The 26,562-nt window shown below is 45.8% G+C and overlaps 2 protein-coding genes across 4 annotated transcripts in view; one reads left to right on the top strand and one right to left on the bottom strand.

Annotated features, from left to right (window-relative positions):
- POC5 (POC5 centriolar protein) overlaps positions 1 to 2,009 on the top strand; it is an 88,682-nt gene extending 86,673 nt beyond the window's left edge. For both annotated transcript variants that reach the window (XM_068248796.1, XM_068248788.1), the window contains exon 14: positions 678 to 2,009. The gene's annotated coding sequence lies outside the window, so the exon portion shown is untranslated. The remainder of the gene's footprint in view (positions 1 to 677) is intronic.
- Positions 2,010 to 12,442: 10,433 nt separating this feature from the next.
- The window catches only part of ANKDD1B (ankyrin repeat and death domain containing 1B), a 69,335-nt gene continuing 55,215 nt past the window's right edge, over positions 12,443 to 26,562 (bottom strand). For both annotated transcript variants that reach the window (XM_068271721.1, XM_068271722.1), the window contains 3 exons: positions 16,277 to 16,469; positions 15,288 to 15,419; positions 12,443 to 13,396 (listed from right to left, as the gene is read on the bottom strand). In XM_068271721.1, coding sequence (XP_068127822.1) covers positions 13,320 to 13,396; positions 15,288 to 15,419; positions 16,277 to 16,469 — 402 coding nt within the window. In that variant the 3' untranslated portion in view covers positions 12,443 to 13,319. The remainder of the gene's footprint in view (positions 13,397 to 15,287; positions 15,420 to 16,276; positions 16,470 to 26,562) is intronic.

The raw sequence follows: 26,562 nt of genomic DNA, 5'->3' as shown, positions 1-26,562 counted from the left end.
CGCAGTTGTATCTAATTCCATTCATAGTTACTATGGTAACAGGTGGCCGCAGGTGACGCTAATTACATTGTTGATACGCAACGTAACGATACAGTGTGTTAATGGCAACGAATATACATTGTATTTGAAGTGGCCGGAATTAAAATGAAGGCGGCGGCAATGTAACACATGAAGCCGCCGCCTTCGTCTGTTCTTCTCCCCCTTTGCCCTCTCGCTTCTATACAACACTGCCAGCTGGGGGGGGGGGGGGGGGGGGGACACGCGTGTCCCCCCACAGTCGTTCGTCGCAAGGAAACAAGCAGGCTTCCCTGCCGCGACGAACGACTCTGGGGGGACACGCATGTCCCCGCAGGCTGGCAGCATTGTATACAAGCGAGAGGGCAAAGGGGGAGAAGAAGAAGAACAGACGAAGGCGGCGGCTTCATGTGTTACATTGCCGCCGCCTTCATTTTAATTCTGGCCACTTCAAATACAATGTATATTCGTTGACAATTAACACACTGTATCGTTACGTATCAACAATGAAATTAGCGCCACCTGCGGCGCTTCCATTCACACAGTACTACGTTCAGTAACTATGAATGGAATTAGATACAACAGCGCATCGAAATTCGCTACAACAGCGCCACCTGCCGGATGCGCCCGGCTAACGGATAAGTACCAAATGTTTTATGCAGATCTGGTAAACCGGAGAACCTGTGAAGGCATCTAAGTAGTTAAAGCCAAGGCTCCCAATTACCATTACAGGCTGTCATTGGCTTGCCCCAGCAAGCAGGCCATGTGTGATGCTGAAGAGAGCTCCGCCCAGAACTAACACTGCTTCCAGCAGTCAGAAACAGCAGCCTCCAACATTAGATGGGAATCTCACAAATGACAGTGATCTAAAAATAAAATGGTGAGGTGAGAATAGTAAAAGGCAGTTGGATCCAGTGTAATTTATTTTAAAGGATAACTGCATTTATAAACCACATCTATCCCTGCATCACCCCCCACACACACCACCTTCAGGACTTACACCCACAGTCAAGGGAGGGGGTTCGGGGCAGTTATTTTGATAGGCCCAAGCTTCATTTGCTTACATCCAGTGCTGCCATTCTGCCCCTGCTTCTGATTCTCTCTATTGAAATAAAGATGGTCAGACACCTTTCTATTCAATAGCGCCACTTAATGGTCAGATTGCAGCATGGCATAGGATGTCAATTAAAGTGGATCCGAGATTAACTTTTACTCATTGCATAATTGTGATCCTTTCCTATTGTTTATAGGGCATTCCTCAAGCCAAATACTTTTTTGTTTTAATACTCTAATTCCCTATAAACTAAACAAGCCTCACCCACAGCTTTTCAGAGAGCCTTGGCATTTTCAGACAGTAGCAAGGGTGCATGGGAGCTCAGTCTGGGCAGGAGGAGGGGGAGGTATTGCTAGCCAGAGATTTCAAAGGCAGAGGGGAGGAGGGGGAATTAGGTTTTTTCACAGACTGAGTAATGTTTACAAACAACATGGCTGCTGTCGTATCACAGGAAGAAATAATCATATTCGATTGAAGCTGTTTGCAGCTAGATTTGCTGTGTAAACTATCTAAGCTTTAGATAATATAAATAGTTATAATAATACAAGTTACTTGTTCTAGTTAGTTTTTCATCTCGGATCTGCTTTAAGTCCTAGCTTTTCATATCACTTGACCTCTGGTGCTGGCAGATGCAGGGGAGGTATGAGCAGATAGTGAGGGGGTGGGGGTGCTTTCAGGAAGCTGAGGGGTCATTTATAGTTTGTACTTAAATGTACTCTCATAGTAGCAGTTTGATAGACAGTCTCCTGTTTCTGTGCGGCGGAAAGGGTAAAAGATATGCTGCTTTTTACAGAAGTCACTTTGGATTTTTATTTTTTTAGGCCAGCCTGTCACTTTAAGTGAAGGAATGGGGAAACCAGTACTGTCTTTCATGTACATATAGCAATGTTTTTATGTCATTTGTACTTTTTATCAGTTATAATAAATAATATTTTGTTTATGAAGTGTTTTTCAGTGATTCAATATCTAGCATACGTCAAGAATCTTAAAGAGACTCCGTAACAAAAATTGCATCCTGTTTTTTATCATCCTACAAGTTCCAAAAGCTATTCTAATGTGTTGTGGCTTACTGCAGCACTTTCTGCTATCACTATCTCTGTAATAAATCAATGCATCTTTCCCCTGTCAGACTTGTCGGCCTGTGTCTGGAAGGCTGCCAAGTTCTTAATGTTGTGGTTCTGCTATGAACTCCCCCTTCCAGGCCCCTCTGCACACTGGCTGTGTATTATTTAGATTAGAGCAGCTTCTCTCTTCCCTCTTATCGTTTACAAGCTGGATAAATCGTCCTCTGAGCTGGCTGGGCTTTCACATACTGAAGAATTACAGACAAGGGCAAAGCTGTTTGCAGGAGAAAAACAAGCAGCCTGAAACTTCAGTGCATGAGAACTGCAGGGAGAAAGAAACACACAATGATCTCTTGAGATTCAAAAGGAAGGGTGTATACAGCCTGCTTATGTATGGATGTATTTTCTATGCGTGGACATACTGTACATCAACCTACTTCCTGTTTTGGTGGCCATTTTGCTTGTTTATAAACACACTTTTTAAAACTGTTTTTAACCACTTTTAATGCGGCGAAATTGTGACAGAGGGTAATAGATGTCCCCTAATGCACTCGTATGTTTACTTTTGTGCGATTTTAACAATACAGATTCTCTTTAAAGGGAACCCAAGGAGAGAGACCTATGGAGGCTCACATATGTATTGGTTAAATGTAATAAATATGGCAGCTTCCATGTGTCTCTTGCCTCAGGTTCCTTTTAACAAACCATACTACAAGTTCTTATTTAATACAATTGTGCAATAACACAAAGTGTTTTTGATGTGGGAACTAAATAGGGATAACATTTGTAAACGATACCTATGAATGGTGTTTAGACCATTAAAAGGTACCTGAGATGATAAAAAAATATATATATATACATACCTGGGGCTTACTCCAGCCCCCTTCAGGCTGCTCGGTCCCTCGCCATCTTCCCAGCCCTCCTGGATCCTCCGCTAGGCATCCCGGTAATCCCGTCAGCTGGCACAGGCGTAGTCCGGCAGTGTGCACTCACCCGTCGTGCACCCGCGGCCAGGAGCATTCTGCGCCAGCACAGTAGTAGAATCAGAATCACTTTTATTTCGCCAAGTAAGTTTGCACCTACAAGGAATTTGTCTTGGCAGTTGCTTAACAAACAAAAACAATACAAGGACAGACAGTGTGTATATTACAAGTCAAGGACATTTATGCAAGTATAGTGGCAGTAAGCAATGTGAGAATTGTTCATTTACAGTTCTGTGCTGATTACTATCAAGTCCTAGCAGCTCTAACGTGGTTCAGCATTAAGTATGGCTACCGTTTGAGGAAAAAAGCTGTTCCTGTGTCTGGAGATTTTGGTAGCGATTGACCGGAATCTTACTCCTGAAGGCATGCGCTGGAAGATGGGAGTGAGCTGGGTGAGAGGGGTCAGAGGCAATTTTGGTTGCTCTCTTTCTGCACCTGCTAGCGTAAAGATCCTGCAGGGAAGGTAAGCTACAGCCAATGATCCTTTCCGCTGGTCGGATGATAAGCTGCAGTCTCCCCTTTTCTAATGCTGAGCAGGAGCTGAACCATACAGTCATAGATGATGTTATGGTGGATTCAATAATTGCAGTGTAGAACTGCACCATTAAATTTTGAGGTAGGTCAAACTTTTTCAGCTGCCGTAGATGGTACATCCTCTGTTGCGCTTTCTTGACAATAGTGGCCGTATTGTTATCCCATTTTAGGTTGTGTGAGATCATGGACCCAAGAAACTTGAATGGCTCTACCTGGGTTATTGTGGATCCATTTATGGTTAAGGGGAGGTGCTGGGGGAGAGGTCTCCTAAAGTCTATCATCTCCATGGTTTTAAGAGCATTTAGTTCCAAGTTGTTGCTGCTGCACCAGGAGGAAAGCTGTCCCACCACATGCCTGTATGCAGACTCATCCCCGTTTTGTCATCTGCAAACTTCAGAACCTTAACAGATGGATCTGTGGAGATGCAGTCATTGGTGTACAGTGAGTAGAGCAGTGGGGAAAGCACACAGCCCTGGGGTGCACCAGTACTGACGGTCAGAGAGCTTTATGTGTGTTTACCAAGTCTAACACGCTGTCCCCTATCGGTTAGGAAATCGGTTATCCATTTGCACATGGATTCAGGTATGTGTAGCTGGGAGAGCTAGCTTGCTGTGTAGCAGAGATGGCATTGTGGTATTAAATGCAGAGCTGTAATCATGGTGTAGGTTCCTGGGGTGTCTAGCTGCTGTAGTACATAATGCATACACATGTTCATGGCATCATCTGCGGATCTATTTGGCCTGTAGGCAAATTGTAGAGAGTCCAGCAGGGGATCTGTGATAGATTTCAGATAAGCCATTAACAGTGGAGACGTTGGCTGGCAGGTAGAGTGTTCAGTTTGCCTGTTGCAGAGATGGAAATTATGTGAATTGACTTGGTGTGTTTGGCTTTTGTTGCTAGTGTCAAACCTGCAATAAAATGTATTCAGTTCATTTGCAAGCTGCAGATTGTGTAGTGAGGGCGGAGATTTCTTCCTGTAGCTGGTAATTTCATGCAGAGATTTCCATATTGTGAACGAGTCGGCATTTGAACATTGTTTCTCAAGTTTTTTAGAATAATCTTTTTTTTGCGTCAGTAATGGATCTCTGCAGTTTGTATTTCACAGCATTGTAGAGGACTTTATCGCCTGTACGATATCCTTTCTTTGTCGAGGTGCAGCTTCCTAAGATGTGATGTAAACCAGGGTTTATCGTTATTGTACCTGGTGCACTTTTTTGTGGGGATGCAGGACTCTTCACAAAAGGTAATATATGATGTCACAGCATCAGTGTATTCATTTAGGTCACTGGTGGATTCTTTAAATATATTCCAGTTTGTTAAAGCAAAGCAGCTCTGTAGTTTTTCTACAGATTCACTCGTCCATTTCTTAACTGTGGTCACTACAGGTTTGGCAGTTTTTAGTCTTTGGATGTATGTTGGGATAAGCTGTATAACAGCATGATCAGAGTTCCCCAAAGGCTGCCCTGCTGACAGAGTGATACGAGTCCTTAGTCGTAGTGTAACAGTGATCAAGTGTCTTACCTTCTCTAGTTGCGCTTGTGACGTGTTGCCTGTATTTGGGGAGTTTGGAAAGATTAGCACTGTTGAAATTCCCTAGTATGAAAAAAAAAGAATTGGGGTACTCCCTTTCCACCTCAGTGATTTGATCTGCGAGTTCCTGGAGCGCAGGCTGCATACATGTTTGTGGAGGGATGTACACAGCAACCAAAATAAATGAAGAAAACTCACGGGGTGAGTAGTAGGGTCTGCAGTTTATGAAGAGTGTTTCTAGCCCAGCCGAGCATGTCCTCTTAATAACTGTAACATCCGTGCACCCCCTATCATTTAATATAGAAAAAGAGTCCTCCCCCTTTGGTTTTGCCAGAAGTAAGTGGGTCCCGGTCAGATCTGTAGAGTGTAAATCCATTAATCTGCAGAGCATTGTCTGGAATAAGCTCAGATAGCCAAGTCTCTGTGAAGCAAAGGGCAGCAGAGAGATGAAAGTCCTTCTTTGTTCTGATCAGTAGTTGAAGCTCGTCCAGTTTGTTATATATGGACCTGACATTTGAGAGTTTGATTCCAGGTAGTGGAGAGCACAGTCCTCTCTGTCGAAAACGAGTCTGGATCCCGGAGCGCTTGCCTCTTCTTCTAATCCTCACTGCCTGGTTCAGCACAGTAGCTCCACTGGTTAGGATCCCCAGAAGATCAAGAGTAGATGAAATATCCAGGGGTAGATTACATTTGTCGAAGTTCCGAATGCTCAGTAGTTGTTCACTGGTGAAGGTTATCCGGGTTGGGTTGCACAAGGCAATGTTGAAAAATAAAAATACATAAAACAAACATAAAAAGACAGAGCAAGCTGCCGAGGCTGCCATCCTCCAGGCGCCTCCTCCTGTATTAGGACAACTGTAGTGAGAAGAATATGGAGGCTGCCATATTTATTTCCCTTTAAACAATACCAGTTGCCTGGCAGTCCTGCTGGTCTATTTGGCTGCATTATTGTGTGAATAACACTGGAAACAAGCATGCAGCTAATTGTGTCACATCTGACACCAATGTCAGACGCACCTGATCTGCTGCATGCTTGTTCAGGGTCTATGGCTAAAAGTATAAGAGGATCAGCAGGGCTGCCAGGCAACTGGTATTGCTTAAAAGGAAATAAATATGGCAGCCTCTATATCCCTCACACTTTAGTTGTCCTTTAAAGTGTACCCAAGGTGGAATAATATTAAAAAAAAAAACTTACCCTAGAAGAGGGAAGCTTATGGATCCTGCAGAGACCACCGTTGCTGCCCGTGGACCCCTGGAACATATCTGACAAGATCTTGTCTGATATGTTGTTGTGGCCACGCTCCCTGCTGTGTACGAGCACAGCCTTACTGCACCTGCACAAGTATGGCCGCGCCTGCGCAGTAAGCCAGAGCCGCTTGTGCATGACCATCTGGGTGGGGCTGTACTTGCCCATGCACGAAGGGGAGTATGATAGTGATTTGAATAAGTGTCTACCACAGCAGTAGTCTTCAGGAGAACACAGGAAGTTTCCGGAGGATCCAGAAATCAGAATTATACCTGTGAATTAGCCAGAGGTCCATATTCAATCCACTTTTCTCCTATGTTTTCTCCATAAGTTTTCATCTTCTGTTTAAAAATAACTTTTCAGCACTCTGCACTTGAAACCGTACCAAAAAGTAGGCGAAAGACACTAACAATTATTAAGAGTATTTTGTTGCTTGCTGGTGGCTTAAAGTGTACCTGAGATGTGTAAAAGTGGTGTATGTATACTTACCTGGGGCTTCCTCCAGCTCCATGAGGTGTGTGGGCTCCCTCACCGTCCTCCTGCTATCTCGCCCATGCACCTCATGGGGCTGGAGGAAACAAGTATAAATACATAACTTTTACACATCTCAGGTTTCCTTTCAAAGGCATTTTATTGATATGGTGTGAAAATATCATCAAGGAGAAAACATTGGTGAAAAAGTGAATTGAATAAGGGCCAGAGAGTCTTAAAGCGGCATAGAGAAGGGGGAGTTTCTGATGGGTGAGCAGCTAGGCAGAGGTGAGGGTGGTGGAGCAAGATGGTTGGACTGCTGAAAGGGGTATTAAAGGATCACTATCACAAAAATGATCTGAATTTGTACACATACATTTTAAATTTTACAAGATGTACGTTTGACTTTTTATGCATTTGTCATTTACGGTACGTATCAATAATATGATGGCTCTTAATTTCTTGCCGAAAGTGTGAGAAAACGCGGAAAAGCCGCCGCATATGCCAAGAACGAGGCGGCTGATTCCGCGTCCAAAGCGGCGGTTTGCACGCATGGACACGCGTCTGGTAGTATGGTGGAATGCGGAAAAGCCGCTGCATGTCCTGACAGCAAAGCGGCTGCTTGCATGCGGCGGCGTGTGCTTTGTGTGGCTGGGTCTGTTAGTGCACCTAGACAGATGGAGAGCTATGCACGCGCGGGCCTGAATGCAGGACCTTTATACCAGCAGGGGAAGTGTCAGCTGATCAGGAAGGTCAGCTGACTCCTGTAGGACTCATGATTGGCTGAATGGTTCGGGCGGGGCAGCAGAGTCCAGCAACTATATATTCTGCCCTTTGTCAGTTGCTGGTTGTCTGCCATTGCTAACACTTGCGTGAAGGCACTCAGACCTTAGCTAGACCCGACAGTGTGCCAGAACCGGCTGGAGCTGGGAATCCACACTGAGTCAGATTCTTGATAGCTTAAAGTACTAATTGTATGGTATTATTTGTTAGACCAGTTCCACGGTGTTGAGATCAAGGCCCTCACACCCCAGACTAGGAATACTGTGTATCCTCTGTGTATTCTCTAGACTAGTTCCAGGGTGTTGTGAATACGGACCTCACACCCAAGACTAGGGAACTGTATTATCTTTTATGTTATGCTCCAGACTAGTTCCAGGGTGTTGTGAATACGGACCTCACACCCAAGACTAGGGAACTGTATTATCATTTATGTTATACTCCAGACTAGTTCCAGGGTGTTGTGAATACGGACCTCACACCCAGACTAGGTTGTGTTATTACTGTGTTACGTTAGCCCAGTTCAGGGCAAAGCCTTACATATTAGCAGCAGGGCTTCCTGCGCCCCAGCCTTGGTCCCTCGCTCAGGGGTCCACAGGCTACAGGAATCTCACCCACCGCTCAGGGGTGAATTCCTCGGGAGTATAGGCCACCAGCTCCTCTGGTGGTCTTTACTCAGAGTTGTTACTGTTGCACCAAACACTTACACTCTCCCTGGTGTCTAGAGGTTAGACATATCTGATTATTGACGATTCCGCAGATCCTTAATAATCGGGTATATCTGTATTCTTGGGGATACTGCGGATCGCCAAGGATCAGATTCTCTCTCTGGTTGCTGATACCGATCGTTACAGAAAGCAAGACGAAATCAAGCTTAGTTCAGATACTTATCGTGTTTCCCCTAAAGTAAGACATCTCCTGAGAATAAGCCCTAGCAAGAATTCCTAGCATGCTTGAAATATAAGACATCTCCCAAATATAAGCCCTAGCAGCAGCCCACATGACACCAGCAAGTCATGCTCAATACAAAGCCTGGATACAGGAGAGCAGCAGTATAATGTGAGTTAAACAGTCCTGTATATGTGTGTCAGGCAATTTGTGTTTTTGTTGGAACCAGCCCTCCTAATCTATTGTGATGAGCATCAGCAGCACTTAACCTCTTCACAGGACACACAGCTTATCCTATCATAGCTCTGGGGAGCCTGACAGAGTTCTCCGCCTACAAGAAATAGACTCTTACCCACATGATCAGCAGAATCAATTTCTTGTAAGTGAGAGCCAATATCTGCAAACCATAAGCTCTGTGCATGCTGCTTGTGTTTCAGCATGGCATGCAGTATATATACATTTTGTATAGGAAAACAACCAGTTTTTCCCCCAAAAAAATAAGATATCTCCTAAAAATAAGCCCCAGCACATATTTTGAAGCAAAGATTAATATAAGACGGTGTCTTATTTTCGGGGAAACATGGTATGTAGAAGGAAGGCTCTGGATGCCATAGGGCAGTGTTTCTCATTATTGTTGCATGCACCCTTTTACTCTTTTACTAATTACTGGACTGGCTAAGTACCCCTGTTGGTAACCTCATCTCCTTGGCACATTTATATCTATTATATGTACTATATAATTGTATATAAATGCTTTCAAATAATGTTTGGTGTTTTTAATTAACTATGCTTGTTTATTAAGGTTTATTAGTATACAAGTACTCTCTAAGCACAGCTAAAATATCCCCTGGGGTATGCACATAGCATCAGTGTTACCAACCGTCAGTAAATTTACGGATTGTCCGTAAATAATGTGCTAATTTTTTCAGCCCGTAAAGTCCGTAAGCCTCACTGCGGTGTCCGTAATTAATCTGTGTGTGTGTGCTCTGACCGGGGGCGGGGCTGCCAGCTGCTGCGTGACTTGTTGCTATGATCCTGAGCTGTGGACCAATCAGAGGACGTTGTTTTATCTGCGGGGCTACAATAATATGGCGGAGCTCAGCTACAGGGACAGAAGCCCTGGGGTGACAACATTAAAGCAGCACTGCGTGGATATGAGGCACACGGTGTGGAAAGTTCGTCCAGGCTGAGTAATGACAGCTTTACTGTGGCACTCAGAGTCCCAGGCTTTCCTTGCTGAGAGGTGAGATAAGACATCACAGCATGGAGTCTCAGTGGAGTGATTAGCACAGCATGCTGGCTTCCCTGTACACGCCCCCTCCTCCACTATCCTCCTGCACTCACACATCCCCGGGCTGTATACCCTATTTAGCTCACACAGGCACACAACCCTCCTGCACTGGATGTGGGGCTACATAAAAAGTCTACAGCTACAATAATGTGCTGCTGGACTTCTTCCTCCTCTCAGTAAGAATAATAATTTTTTACTTTTTGCAAATTTTGCCTTCTGAACAATATTTGCTGCTTGGGTCGTTTGTGTGTGTGTTGCCTGTGCGAATGCACATTGAAATGGAGCTGTGTGCATGTGTGGTATTAACGGTGTGTGCATTCGGTGTGTGGTATTTGTGGTTTGCAGTGTCTGTGTGGTGTTTGCAGTGTGTGTGGTATTTGTGGTTTGCGGTGTGTGTGGTGTTTTCAGCGTGTGTGGCATTTGTGGTTTGCAGCGTGTGCAGTATTTGTGGTTTGCAGCATGTGTGGTATTTGTGGTTTGCAGCATGTGCGGTATTTGTGGTTTTCAGCGTGTGCGGTGTTTGCATATGGTATTTGTGGTTTGCAGCGTGTGCGGTATTTGTGGTTTGCAGCGTGTGTGGTGTTTGCATATGGTATTTGTGGTTTGCAGCGTGTGTGGTATTTGTGGTTTGCAGCGTGTGTGGTATTTGTGGTTTGCAGCGTGTGTGGTATTTGTGGTTTGCAGCGTGTGCGGTATTTGTGGTGTGTGTGTGTGGTGTTTGCAGTGTGTGTGTGTGGTGTTTGCAGTGTGTGTGGTATTTGTGGTTTGCATTGTCTGTGTGGTTTTTGCAGTGTGTGTGGTATTTGTGGTTTGCAATGTGTGTGTGTTTGCGGTGATGTGTGTGTGGTATCATGTACAGTGTGTATATATATGTGTGTGTGTGTGTGTGTGTGTGTGTGTGTGTGTGTGTGTGTGTGTGTGTGTGTGTATATATATATATATATATATATATATATATATATATATATATATATATATGTGTGTGTGGTGCTGCCTGTGTGAATGCACATTGATATGGAGTTGTGTGCATGTGTGAGTGTGGTGTGAGCAGTTTGTGGTGTGTGTGTGGTGTTTGCAGTGAATGTGGTGTGTATGGTGTGAATGGTTTGTGTGGTGTGTGCGGTGTTGCTGTCTGTGTAAACAGACATGTTTTTGGAATCAAGCTCTCCAGCCGTGGCTTGTCCTCTGCATCTTCAGCCATTGGTAACTTCATCTAGCATTTTGCTGGGCAGGCCCACATACACCACTTCTAAGTTCATGTATATTTGGCTCAACCCATGACCACGCCCATGTTCTGTTGCATGGACACGCCCATTTTTTGCCGCGGCACGCTTTGCGCGCCGCAGGTTGAGGTGTCAGTAAAAAAAAATCCTTTGTCAGTAAATTTTCAGACGTTTGTCAGTAAAAAAATGTTTGAAAGGTTGGCAACAGCATGTGTTAAGAACTTAGGTCCCAGAGCCTTTGTACCCCTCTGTCCCTCCTGCTGTTCCAGCAACATCCCTCATTGAAGTCATGTGACCGGCCATGAGTTTGGTACTCTTCAGGCAGCCTTAAGAAGTACTCTCACCCCCAAGTGCTTCCGAAGACAGGTGCAGAAGAACTGCACAGGTGAAAGCTTGGATTTGAGCATGTGCAGTATGATGTAATCATCTCCACAAGTGAGTTTCTTCAGTTGCAGTTTACTTTAATAGGCATTCTCAGCATGTCGGATTTTCAAAAGCACCCCCTGAACAGTGGTACAGTCCAGCTGCCAGAACAGTGGCAGGCCAGATGTCATGTTTCTTTACCAGGAAATGCTTTTGAAAAGCATAAAAATGACCTTACAGGACAACTGAAGTAGTAGGGATATGGAGGATGCAATAATTATTTCAATTTTAAAGTGTACCCATTGTCTCTACCTGGCCGCTGCTCCCGCCAGCCCCCCGGATCAGGTAGCATGTTTTGTTTTAGATAAAATCCTACCTCGAGATCACTTTAACAATACCAGTTCCCTGGCGTCCTGCTCGTCTTTTTAGCTGCAGTAGTGTCTGAATCACACACCTGAACAAACATGCAGCTAATGCTGTCAGAGCTGACAATAATATCAGAAAAACCTTGATTTGCATATGTTTGTTCCGGGGCTAAGGCTAAAAGTATTAGAGGCTGAAGATCAGCAGAAAAGCCAGGCAACTGCTATCACCTAAAAGTATATAAATAAGGTAGCCTCCATAGCCCTCTTGCTATAGTTGTCCTTTAAGAATCCTTTATGAGAATATGGATTAGCCTAAAATTTGTCAGTAAGATATTCAAAGTATTCTGGTTTAATAACTCCTACAATAACCCCTGTAAAAAAAGAAAAGGGGAAACACAGGCAATTTGCATAGTGGTTAGCACTCTCGCCTTGCAGCGCTGGGTCCCCGGTTTGAATCCCAACCAGGGCAATATCTGCAAGGAGTTTATATGTTCTCCCCGTGTCTGGTGGGTTTGCTCCAAGAACTCTGGTTTCCTTCCACACCCCAAAAACATACAGATAAGTTAATTGGCTTCCCCCTAAATTGTCCCTAGACTATGATACATACACTACATACGATACATACATAGACATATGACTATGGTGGAGATTACAGTGTGAACCCTTTTCTGAGGGACAGTTAAATGACAGGACAATATACTCGGTGTGGAAGATGTTGGTGCTATATGACTACTAAATAATAATAATAAAATATACTTGTGCTTATGTCTTCAGATAAATCACACACATTTATATGAAAAAATGCAGTTCCTGGGATATTTTGCTTCACCAGAATGTACAGACTGTGCCGTGCTTTTAGACAAACTCATGAGGCAAATTTCCATGTAAAAAATGTGTTACCTTACACGTTTATAAAGTTGCTTCAAAGAGATACTATACAAAGCAGCCTGAATATGGATTTTGTAGTCAGAAGGCATTACATAAACTGCTGGGAGTGCTAATAAATATGCACATATAAAAAGCTAACTGAAATAATGTAAACCTCACCAAGGGGAATTGGCAAACACTGGCAATCATGAAGGGGTAGCAATAGGGAATGTAGAGCTTGCAACTGCACCAATGCCCCTGGTCCAGAGAGGGCCACACTTTCAACCAGTGTATTAGCTCTTCACTTGTGTTATGCTAGTAATGGTCACCTCTGTAGGTGATTTGAATAGTGGTAATTATTAATAAACTGTTCCCCTCCCCCTGCAAATACCCCTCTTACACTGAGCCCGACCTTAGCAGGTTTTGACATTCCATATTAATTGCTACATACACGTGCTTGAGCGGGGCCCAATGTAATACTGGGGCTCATAGCTGCTTAACCACGCCACTGAGGGGTACATGCTCTATCAGGGAAACACTGTGCGAGTCCTCTGTAAGATTAGTCTCCTCTCTTCAGTGCAGCTCCACTCCATTCATAACCACGGCTATGGAAGATTGTTCATTTCGCTCAAAGTTTGTCCTGTGTCAGGAAATAACGCATTTCTTTTGCATTTTAGGTGCTTGTTTTTTTATAACACTACCGCTCTGTACTCGGAAGGTTTCTATGGAAAAAGATAGGGAGAGAGAATTAAATACAAAGCATTACAATGACTCTCAGGTTATATCATATCTCATCTATCTTGCTTGACATAGTAGGACATACTTAATAATGGAAATTGTTGCAACAGAACAAGAGGCTGCTATATAGGTGGATGACAGAAGTTCGGATGATACATTTGATAAAAAGAAGATGGAAGAAAGCTTTGTTAAAGTGTACCTGAGGCGATATGTGACATGATGAAATAAAAGTGTATGAACAGTACAACATGTATTAATAACCAGGCTGTTTTATTTTACTGCCTGAAAGAGTTAATTTCTAGACATGGAAGTCACAGCTTCTGTCTTGATGGTACTTTGACAGGAATATAGCAAACATCAGTGATAAGCAAAGTACAGCCATAAAAGTTTTCCTGGCAGAATACAATATCTGAGGGCAGGGAGAAATAAAATGCATGAACTTTTGACCTTTTTCTAACTCTGGGACACTTAATAGACTGCCACTGATTAGAGACAATAAAACATTCAACCTACATTGTAAATGTTTATCTATAAAAGAAAACCATGGGATATTTTAAGAACCTCCTTAGCAGTAACCCCGAGTCAGGCTCGGGCTGGAAAACCCCACGCTGGATCCATGGGAGGTGAGTAATGTGCAGGGCTGCTGCAAATCTATCTAGTGGCATGATTTTTAGAGTCTAAAAGCATGTGAAAAAAATTGTACCGCTTTCAGAAACTAAAATACGGAAATAATCATTAAACAAGTCATTTTTAGGAGTAGGAGGATACATATAATTGTTTCTCATCAGTTTATTTTCACCTCGGGTTTACTTTAAAAAGAACCCGAAAGAACATATAGAGGCTGACATATTTATTTCGTTTTAAACAATGGACATTGCCTGCCTGTCCTGCTGATCCTCTGCCACTAATACTTATAGCCATAGTCCCCGAACAAGCATGCAAGATCGGGTGTTTCTGACAAAAATCTGACAAGATTAGCTGCATACTTGTTTCCTGCATGTGATTCAAACACTACTGGAAACCTACCTAGCTAATCGATACTGGGGAAATCTACCTAGCGAATCTTCACTGAAGACACCTACCTAGCTAATCTATACTGGAGGCACCTATCTAGCTAATCTATACTGGGGAAACCTACCTAGCTAATCTATACTGGAGGCACCTACCTAATCTATACTGGAGGCAAGTACCTAGCTAACCTATACTGGAGAAACCTACCTAGCTAATCTATAGTGGAGGCACCTACCTAGCTAATCTATACTGGAGAAACCTACCTAGCTATACTGGGGAAACCTACCTAGCTAATCTATACTGGAAGCACCTACCTAGTGAATCTATACTGAGGAAACCTACCTAGCTAATGTAGAAAAAATGCAGCATGCAGTATCGATTAAAAAATCGAAATCGCATGTGAAAATCTATTAAAAATTGAAATCGGAATAGCATGTAGTGTGAAAGAGGCAGGGTGATTTTCAAAATCGCTGGCGCTTAAAAAATCCCCAAGACGCTCTAGGTGGACAAGCCCTAAGTGTATGTTGAAAAACATTGCTTTTCAATTGTGAATAGCCCTCTTACACTTCCCAGCACAGTGTGGATCCTATTCACACTGATGAATTTCAAAAGCATGCGCTGTCTGAAATATGCAACGTGTACTTCAGCAGAGCAAAGAGAAAGAATGGTTCTGTTGTACACTGTCTACCGTGCATTGCGCTGCAGTGTTCCTAAGCTGGAAGGGCTCAGAATCACTGTAAAGCTGTTCCATAACTAATATTTCACTGATAGAACTCAAAAAATGGAAGTACAATGCACAAATTAATTCTCTATAAGGGCTAAGTTCATTAGTTTTATAAAGGAGACTGAAACCAATATATTTACCAGCCATTTTATTGTGCCCTATTTTGACGAGATCTTCAAATAAAGACTTGATTGGGTTTTCGTTCTTCAGTAAAGCCCCATGGAGCCAGATGAGAAGCATTCTGTTCCCATGCTCTTTGTAGCTTGCCTTATCTGACAAAGAACACAACAAAGATTTATCAATGTGCATTTTGATTACATCAGCAACGCTTGCGCTACTCGAGTACTGCGGGTCGCACTTATAGTACACTGCTGCCGATAGTAACAGTAATATTGCATCAAACTCTATAAGTCAGGAACCTTATTTACTTGACCCAACTTAACAAAACCTACGTTTCTCTTTATTATTATTTTTTAACTCAGTAAGTCGATTTATTGAAGGAATGAAACAGGACATAAATGAGAAAAAAGATCTCTGCTCGCCGGCAGGATAATCGGTTCATCATACAGTACAAATGTAATGCAAACAGAGAGAAGTATCAATAAACGACATACTGGATAGCAGAAGACTTCTAAAATGAACAGTGTAACTTCAAACAGACCGAACTATAACGGGGTGTAAATACCCTGGGCCCCGCCAAGCCAAACCCACTACCAGGATAAAAGCTCATAAAGTAAGTAAAAAAAGGTCAGGAGATAGAGAGGAAACAGAAACCTCTTAAGAACGCACAGATTGTGTCCAGAGGTCCCAGATAAAGGGATACTTGGCAGCAGCACCACGACGTAGGTAAATGGCTTCGTGGTAGGGGAGAGCATTGTTTACAGAAGCGGTCCACTCAGATTTAGTAGGTATTACAGGAAGAATTCAGTATCTGGTTAAAACTCTATGGGCAATTTGAAGGACCAATAAAATGAATTGCTTAGTGTATTTATTTTAGGTGCCTTAAGGGATAATGTTCAGGAGACAGATCTTGGGGCCAAAGGGTACAGAACACCCGATCTTTATTTTTATTGAAATGTAAATCTAGCTTCTACCCTGGTTCCATGTCTGTTTCACAGTCCATACTCACCTGTCCATTGTGTTTCAATGGCTTTAATTTGTGGTTCTGTGAACCCCCATAGGTGAGCTAGTTTCTTCCATTCATCCTGTTTCAGTTGCTGATAAGCCAAATTCCAAAGAGCTGAACGAACCTTGGCGGTCTCTGACGAGTGGTCTTGTTTGAATGTCACCTCGTCTTCGAAGTTAATATCTTCTATCTGCCCCTACAAAAGCAGCAAAACAATATATTGTATATAATGATATAGCAGATTAGCCTTAAAGTGAACCTCCGGACTAAAAATTACTCAGCAGCACTGAAAAAGCTTGGTGTTTCTTTTAGGGCTCGTTTCCACTATTGCTGTGCAGAATAGCCTGGATTCCACCGCTGATGAAATCGCATGCAGGTGCGTTTTTTTACGCGTTATTTTACACGATTACGCATGCGATTTCGCATAGGTTAGGCTATATGCGTTTTTAACCATGTCACTGCCTGTGTTAATTTACATTGGTTCCTATGCGTAATCGCGTAACAAAACGCGTAAGAAAAACGCATGCGATTTCCCTATTAAATACATTGCCTGCGATTCGCATGCATTCCACTCGCAGGCGAATTCTGCAGCTCTTTTGTGCGTTTTTTCACCGCTGAAAAAAACGCACCTCAACAACGCTACAGTGGAAACAGGCCCATCCACTTGCATTACATGTGCGAATCCGCATGCATGCGGATTCGCGATAGTGGAAACGAGCCCTAACAGTTTCACAGCATCAGAACTTTGTTTTTCTTACCAAAGCATTATTTTTAGCTGCATTTTTACCTAAGCTCCACCCATCAAAGAAAAAAAGCCCAGGCTTTTTTTCCCTGATGCTGTGCAGAACATGATGGGATTTCCTATGTTGTTGTTCACGTTGCCTAGCAACTGGGAGAGGTGCACAGGACACAGGACAGTTGGAACTGTGTCTCATGCTCCCTGTCACCTCCTTTCAACCAAAAAGATGGCTGCCATCATGAAATCAAACATTTGCCTGCTCTTTTAAAACAGGGTGGGTAAGAGATTATATTACCTATCTATTTTAATGAACATAACTAATGTAACTTAGCTTGGTGTAATTGCCTTCTTAAAACAGAAGGAAATTTGCAATAATTCAGTTATAAGTGAACATTTGTGGTTACCCACAATGCACTACTACTAAATATGCAAATTATCCCTTTTCGCCCTTGTTAAGCCAAGCAAGCATCCAGAACCGCTGGTGTATAGCAAGCCTATAGCATTACGTTTTACACAGCCATATCAAACCCACATGTAGACAGCCTGTTTTGGACTTTTGGTCCTCATCAGTACATGGCAGGGATTGATAAGGCTGTATGAAATAGGGCTTGGACCAGTACAACAGAGTAACCAAGCAGCTCAGGGTGACCCAAAATAGTGGTTTGGGTCACCCTGAGCTGCTTGGTTACTCTGTTGTACTGGTCCAAGCCCTATTTCATACAGCCTTATCAATCCCTGCCATGTTAGTGGTTTGGGTCATCCTGAGCTGCTTGGTTACTCTGTTGTACTGGTCCAAGCCCTATTTCATACAGCCTTATCAATCTCTGCCATGTTAGTGATTTGGGTCACCCTGAGCTGCTTGGTTACTCTGTTGTACTGGTCCACGCCCCTTCTCATACAGCCATATCAATCCCTGCTATGTACTGATGGGGACCAAATGTCCAAAACAGGCTGTCTACATGAGGGTTTGATATGGCTGTGTAAAACTTAAAGCTATAGGCTTGCTATACACCAGCGGTTCTGGATGCTTGCTTGGTATAACAAGGGTGAAAAGGGATAATTTGCATATTTAGTAGTAGTGCATTGTGGGTAACCACAAATGTTCACTTATAACTGAATTATTGCAAATTTCCTTCTGTTTTAAGAAGGCAATTACACCAAGCTTTGTTTTTTTAGTAGGAGGGCTTTTTGGTTCCTTTTATCCCCCTATACATTCCTAGTGGTTTGGGTCACCCTGAGCTGCTTGGTTACTGTAATGTAACAGTATGCTTGTTTAGGCTGGAGTTCCTCTTTAAAGGGTACCTGAAGTGAGAGCGATATGGAGTCTGCCATATTTATTTCTTTTTAAATAATATCAGTTGCTTGGCTGCCCTGCTGATCTTTAACACATCAGTAGTGTCTGAATCACACACCTATACAAGCATGGAGCTATTGCAGTCAGACTTCAGACAGAAACATCTGATCTGCGTGCTTGATCAGGGTCTATGGCTAAAAGTATTAAAAGCAGATGAATAAAAGCACAACTAGTCAATTTGCATTGTTTAAGGACATAAATATGGCAATCTCCATAACCCTCTCGCATCAGATGCCATTTTATATTCAGTTTTACCATTTGCTGGCTTAAAAAAAATAATGTCACCTCACACTTAAGCCCCCTTCCACAGACAGCTGAGGGCCCATTTACACTGGCGCGGTGGTTAGCGGCAATTTATCACACTTTACCGCTAGGGCATTGAAAGTCTATGGGTGCTTTCATATTACCTGCGGTGCACTGGAAGTGCTCAATCTAACGTGCTTCCAAAACTACCGTAGCGCGTGTGTCTGTGTCAACATGCGGCGGACCGGAAGTATTTTTTGCTATACATTTACATGATCGTTTGGCCGGCAGGAAGTGAGTCTCACTTCCTGCTTGGCCGGATGCCAGATGGGGAATACGACATAGTAACATGATATTCCCCGAAGGCCTGTTTCTGGTGGTGCGGTGCGGCTGCCGCACTGCCAATATGCAGTGTGAAGCCGGCCTCAACTGCATGTTTCTTGGTACAAGTGTCTTTTGGCAGTTTCATGCAGACAATGGCAGCCAGGGCCTTATGAAAAGGGAGGCTGAAAATTGGAAGCAAAACATGAAAAGGGGAAATTGATGCCCAAGGAAGATGTTTGTGAACGAGAGGGGCTACAAGTACATGGATGATACACATGGAAGAGAGGGCTGCACATGGAATGGGAGGGGCTCTGAAAGGTGAGGCTTGTGTCTAGGGGCACAAAAAGTATAAATCCAACCTTAATGGCAGCATTTGGCAACACCAGATTAGAGTTGGGCCGAACGGTTCCATGTGAACTTCAGTGGTTCGCGTTAGCGTCCCGCAGGCGAACCTTTGCGGAAGTTCGGTTCACCCCATAATGCACATGGAGGGTCAACTTTGACCCTCTACATCACAGTCAGCAGGCCCAGTGTAGCCAATTAGGCTACACTAGCCCCTGGAGCCCCACCCCCCCTTATATAAGGCAGGCAGCGGCGGCCATTACGGGCACTCGTGTGCTGCCTGCGTTAGTGAGAGTAGGGCGAGCTGCTGCAGACTGTCTCTCAGGGAAAGATTAGTTAGGCTTAACTTGTTCCTGTCTGGCTGCATACCTGTGCTGTGAACCCACCACTGCATACCTGTGCTGTGAACCCACCACTGCATACCTGTGCTGTGAACCCACCACTGCATACCTGTGCTGTGAACCCACCACTGCATACCTGTGCTGTGAACCCACCACTGCATACCTGTGCTGTGAACCCACCACTGCATACCTGTTCAGTGAACCTGCCACTGCATACCTGTTCTGTTCAGTGGACCCGCCACTGTATACCTGTTCATTGAACCCACCACTGCATACCTGTGCTGTGAACCCACCACTGCATACCTGTTCTGTGAACCCACCACTGCATACCTGTTCAGTGAACCCGCCACTGCATACCTGTTCAGTGAACCCGCCACTGCATACCTGTTCTGTTCAGTGGACCCGCCACTGTATACCTGTTCAGTGAACCCGCCACTGCATACCTGTTCTGTTCAGTGGACCCGCCACGGTATACCTGTTCAGTGAACCCGCCACTGCATACCTGTTGTGTTCAGTGAACCTGCCACTGCATACCTGTTCTGTGAACCCGCCACTGTATACCTGTTCTGTTTAGTGAACCCGCCACTGTATACCTGTTCTGTTTAGTGAACCCGCCACTGCATACCTGTTCTGTTCAGTGGACCCGCCACTGTATACCTGTTCAGTGAAACCGCCACTGCATACCTGTTGTGTTCAGTGAACCTGCCACTGCATACCTGTTCTGTGAACCCGCCACTGTATACCTGTTCTGTTTAGTGAACCCGCCACTGTATACCTGTTCTGTTTAGTGAACCCGCCACTGCATACCTGTTCTGTTTAGTGAACCCGCCACTGCATACCTGTTCTGTTCAGTGGACCCGCCACTGTATACCTGTTCAGTGAACCCGCCACTGCATACCTGTTGTGTTCAGTGAACCTGCCACTGCATACCTGTTCAGTGAACCCGCCACTGCATACCTGTTCTGTTTAGTGAACCCGCCACTGCATACCTGTTCTGTTTAGTGAACCCGCCACTGCATACCTGTTCTGTTCAGTGGACCCGCCACTGTATACCTGTTCAGTGAACCCGCCACTGTATACCTGTTCTGTTTAGTGAACCCGCCACTGCATACCTGTTCTGTTCAGTGGACCCGCCACTGTATACCTGTTCAGTGAACCCGCCACTGCATACCTGTTGTGTTCAGTGAACCTGCCACTGCATACCTGTTCTGTGAACCCGCCACTGTATACCTGTTCTGTTTAGTGAACCCGCCACTGTATACCTGTTCTGTTTAGTGAACCCGCCACTGCATACCTGTTCTGTTCAGTGGACCCGCCACTGTATACCTGTTCAGTGAACCCGTCACTGCATACCTGTTGTGTTCAGTGAACCTGCCACTGCATACCTGTTCTGTGAACCCGCCACTGCATACCTGTTGTGTTCAGTGAACCTGACACTGCATACCTGTTCTTGAACCCGCCACTGTATACCTGTTCTGTTTAGTGAACCCGCCACTGTATACCTGTTCTGTTTAGTGAACCCGCCACTGCATACCTGTTCTGTTCAGTGGACCCGCCACTGTATACCTGTTCAGTGAACCCGCCACTGCATACCTGTTGTGTTCAGTGAACCTGCCACTGCATACCTGTTCTGTGAACCCGCCACTGTATACCTGTTCTGTTTAGTGAACCCGCCACTGTATACCTGTTCTGTTTAGTGAACCCGTCACTGTATACCTGTTCTGTTTAGTGAACCCGTCACTGTATACCTGTTCTGTTTAGTGAACCCGCCACTGCATACCTGTTCTGTTCAGTGGACCCGCCACTGTATACCTGTTCAGTGAACCCGCCACTGCATACCTGTTGTGTTCAGTGAACCTGCCACTGCATACCTGTTCTGTGAACCCGCCACTGTATACCTGTTCTGTTTAGTGAACCCGCCACTGTATACCTGTTCTGTTTAGTGAACCCGCCACTGCATACCTGTTCTGTTCAGTGGACCCGCCACTGCATACCTGTTCTGTGAACCCGCCACTGTATACCTGTTCTGTTCAGTGAACCCACCGCATCAGTGCGCATACCTGTGCAGTTAAGTGAACCCACCTACCTACGTGAGTGCACGCAGTGTGATATACCACTCCGTGCATACCCGATATGGACAAAACAGGTAGAGGAAGAGGTAGTGCCAGAGCCAGAGGAAGGCCACCCGGCAGGTCTGCACGAGGTCGTGTAAATGTAATTTCGTGTGGACCTGGCCCACAGTACAGTGCTCGGAAGAAGGTACGTCCCATCACCTCCCAAGATTGTCAGGACGTGGTTGAGTATTTAGCGACACAGAACACCTCATCTTGCTCAGCCACCAGCGCTACTACTAGCACCACTTCCGCTGCATTTGACACTTCGCAAGAATTATTTAGTGGTGAAATCACTGATGCACAGCCATTGTTGTTACAGCCAGATGAATTTTCACCAGCTCATATGTCTGAGTTATGCTGCAACACTATGGATGTAACGTGTCAGGAGGATGAAGGACCTACTGATGGTGCAAGTTTGGATTTGTCTGAGGCAAGCGAAGCTGGGCAGGATGACTACGATGATGACGGTAATAGGGATCCTCTGTATGTTCCCAATAGAGGAGATGAAGAGGGGGACAGTTCAGAGGGGGAGTCAGAGAGTAGTAGGAGGAGAGAAGTTGCTGAAAGAAGCTGGGGCAGCTCTTCGTCAGAAACAGCTGGTGGCAGAGTCCGGCACCATGTATCGCCACCTATGTACAGCCAGCCAACTTGCCCTTCAGCATCAGCTGCTGAGGTCCCCATAGTGCCCACATCCCAGGGTGGCTCAGCGGTGTGGAAATTTTTTAATGTGTGTGCCTCAGATCGGACCAAAGCCATCTGTTCGCTCTGCCAACAAAAATTGAGCCGTGGAAAGGCCAACACTCACGTAGGGACAAGTGCCTTACGAAGGCACCTGGAGAAAAGGCAAAAACAGCAATGGGATGGCCACCTGAGCAAAAGCAGCAGCAGCACACAAAAGCAAAGCCACCCTCCTTCTCCTCTTCCTCCTCCATCAGGTGCATTATCTGCTTCTGCCGCTTTCTCCCTTCCACCTTCACAGGCACCCTCCTCCACTCCGCCTCTGCCCTTGAGCGGTTCCTGCTCCTCTGCCCACAGCAGCAGTCAGGTGTCCGTGAAGGAAATGTTTGAGCGTAAGAAGCCAATTTCGGCCAGTCACCCCCTTGCCCGGCGTCTGACAGCTGGCGTGGCGGAACTGTTAGCTCGGCAGCTGTTACCATACCGGCTGGTGGACTCTGAGGCCTTCCGTAAATTTGTGGCCATCGGAACACCGCAGTGGAAGATGCCAGGCCGCACTTATTTTTCGAGAAAGGCCATACCCCAACTGCACCGTGAAGTTGAGAGGCAAGTGGTGTCATCTCTTGCGAAGAGCGTTGGGTCAAGGGTACACCTGACCACGGATGCCTGGTCTGCCAAGCACGGGCAGGGCCGCTACATTACCTACACAGCCCATTGGGTGAACCTGGTGGTGAACGATGGCAAGCAGGGCGCAGCAGACCAAATTGTGACACCTCCACGGCTTGCAGGCAGGCCTCCTGCCACCTCCTCTCCTCCTGCTACATGCTCTTCGCTGTCCTCCTCCTCCTTGGCTGAGTGGCAGTTCTCCTCTCCAGCTACACAGCCCCAGCTCCGCAGGGCCTATGCTGCATGCCAGGTACGACGCTGTCACGCCATCTTAGACATGTCTTGTCTCAAAGCGGAGAGTCACACTGGAGCAGCTCTCCTGGCTGCTCTTAAGAAACAGGTGGATGAGTGGCTGACCCCGCACCACCTGGAGATAGGCAACGTGGTGTGCGACAACGGCAGCAATCTGCTTGCCGCTTTGCATATGGGGAAGCTGACACACATACCCTGCATGGCACATGTCATGAATCTAGTGGTTCAAAGATTTGTGGCAAAGTACCCTGGCTTAGCGAATGTCCTGAAGCAGGCCAGGAAGTTCTGTGGGCATTTGAGGCGGTCTTACACAGCCATGGCACGCTTTGCGGAAATTCAGCGCAAAAACAACATGCCGGTGAGACGCCTCATTTGCGATAGCCCGACTCGCTGGAACTCGACCCTGCTCATGTTCTCCCGCCTGCTAGAACAGAAGAAAGCCGTGACCCACTACCTCTACAACTACAGTAGAATGAAACAGTCTGGGAAGATGGGGATGTTCTGGCCCGACAACTGGACACTGATGGAAAATGCATGCAGGCTCATGCGGCCGTTTGAGGAGGTGACCAACCTGGTGAGCCGCAGTGAGGGCACCATCAGCGACTTAATTCCCTACGCTTACTTCTTGGAGCGTGCTGTGCGTAGAGTGGCGGATGAAGCTGTGAATGAGCGTGACCAGGAACCGTTACAGCAGGAACAGGCATGGGACCAATTTTCATCAGACCCAGCTGTTTCCTCAACACCTGCGGCAGCACAGAGGGGGGAGGAGGAGGAAGAAGAGAAGTCGTGTGCAGAAGACGAGTCAGACTCAGAGGATGATGAGCAAGGTGTTTCTTTGGGGGAGGAGGAGGAGGAGGGGACAGCGGCAGGAGAACAACCTCAGCAGGCATCGCAAGGGGCTTGTGCTGCTCAACCTTCCCGTGGTATTGTTCGCGGCTGGGGGGAGGAGGTTGACTTACCTGACGTCACTGAGGAAGAGCAAGAGGAGATGGAGGGTACTGGATCCGACTTTGTGCAGATGTCGTCTTTTATGCTGCCCTGCCTGTTGAGGGACCCCCGTATAAAAAACCTCAAGGGGAATGAGCTGTACTGGGTGGCCACACTACTAGACCCTCGGTACAGGCACAAAGTGGCGGACCTGTTGCCAACTCACCGGAAGGTGGAAAGGATGCAGCACATGCAGAACCAGCTGTCAACTATGCTTTACAATGCCTTTAAGGGTGATGTGACGGCACAACGCCAGCAAGGTACCACTGCCACTAATCCTCCTCCCGTGTCCACGCAGTCAAAGACAGGACGCTCCAGCGATCTCATGGTGATGTCGGACATGCGGATGTTCTTTAGTCCAACGCCTCGCCGTAGCCCTTCCGGATCCACCCTCCACCAACGCCTGGAACGGCAGGTAGCCGACTACCTGGCCTTAAGTGTGGATGTAGACACTGCTGTGAACAGCGATGAGGAACCCTTGAACTACTGGGTGCGCAGGCTTGACCTGTGGCCAGAGCTGTCCCAATTTGCCATCCAACTTCTCTCCTGCCCTGCCGCAAGCGTCCTGTCAGAAAGGACCTTCAGCGCAGCTGGAGGCATTGTCACAGAGAAGAGAAGTCGCCTAAGTCACAAAAGTGTTAAGTACCTCACCTTTATCAAAATGAATGAGGCATGGATCCCGGAGGGCTGCTGCCCGCCCCAAGACTAAGTCAGTCCCCGCACACACAGCATCTCTGCCTGCACGCCGTGTGACTGGCTGCCTGGCCTGCCCCAAGAAGACTAAGTCGCTCCCAGTCCCTCCACACAGCATATCTGCCTGCAGGCCGCTTGACTACCTTCTCCGCCACCACCAACAGGGTCCGGGACTCCAGGCGGATTGCTGAATTTTTTAGGCCGCTGCTAGCAGCGGCCGCTGTAATAATTTTTCTGGTGCGTGTACATGACTGCCTAATTTTTCTGGCTGCACTGCGGGCAGCTGCAACAACAAAAGAAAAGGCATGTACATGCGCCCATTCCCCTTCGTGATCATTACCTTGCCGTGGTGAAGGGGCTTGCGTATCACAATGAAGCAATGACCGGCGCCTAGATGAGTGTCTTGGGGGGCACACCCACGATAATAAGGTCGTTGCTTCATTGTGGTCAGACCAAATTTGATCAGCTGGACAGTCACTGTTCTGTCATTCAGCTACATCAGCCAGGCGACCATATGGGCTGTAAAGCCACCAAAACCTGCACTCTCGCCATGGTGCGCACCAGTCCAGCACGGCCGTCACTACACAAACAGCTGTTTGCGCTGCGTTACACGGTGAGTTTGGTGTGTCAGTGTGAAGCAGTACCTTAATTACACTACCTGATTGATGTATACACATGCAAGATGTTTGAAAGCACTTTAGGCCTGTTATTTAGCATTCAATGTGATTTCTGCCCTTAAAACGCTGCTTTGCGTCAAATCCAGATTTTTCCCGGGGACTTTTGGCATGTATCCCACTCCGCCATGCCCCCCTCCAGGTGTTAGACCCCTTGAAACATCTTTTCCATCACTTTTGTGGCCAGCATAATTATTTTTTTTTTTCAAAGTTCGCATCCCCATTGAAGTCTATTGCGGTTCGCGAACTTTAACGCGAACCGAACCTTCCGCGGAAGTTCGCGAACCAGGTTCGCGAACCTAAAATCGGAGGTTCGGCCCAACTCTACACCAGATGTGTCACCATTTGACAAGTGGTGGTGTTGTCCGGTGACAAAAGAACGCAACTTGTCACAGCAGTGGGCAGATGTAACTTCATAGGGGGGCTGCCTTCCAATCCCCGGGAGCAGCTGACAAGCGGTGAATTCACTACCTTCAGTCTCCCATTGAAAAAGGTTGGTTCAGCAAGTGATCCATGATCAAAAATCAATTAGGTAGTAATGATCAAAGTATCACTTTGCCCCAATCACTCCCAGTCATATTTCAGCAAAAATCTTTTGATTGATAGACTGAAAGTCTAATGCAAATGTAATCAATGTGATAGAATCTTTCACGGAGTTGGAACCTTGTATGGCCATCAGACAACTAGCTGAATTAATACCAGCCCTCTGTCTGAACTGCAATTTTGAAACCTAAGAAACCATGGGCCTGAATTTACTAAGCAGTTTAGACTAGTGTACTGAAGGTTTTTAGTCTACTGATGGTTTAGTCAGTTGCATAAAAGGGGAATTCACTATTACCAAATGTTTTAGACCTGTTTTTAGATCTGGTCTACACCATTTGGTAA

This window comes from Hyperolius riggenbachi, chromosome 1, assembly GCF_040937935.1.
Source record: "Hyperolius riggenbachi isolate aHypRig1 chromosome 1, aHypRig1.pri, whole genome shotgun sequence".
NCBI classification, from domain to species: Eukaryota; Metazoa; Chordata; class Amphibia; order Anura; family Hyperoliidae; genus Hyperolius; species Hyperolius riggenbachi.
The sequence above is the reverse complement of the archived record's forward strand: the minus strand, read 5'-3'. Positions and strand labels throughout refer to the sequence as shown.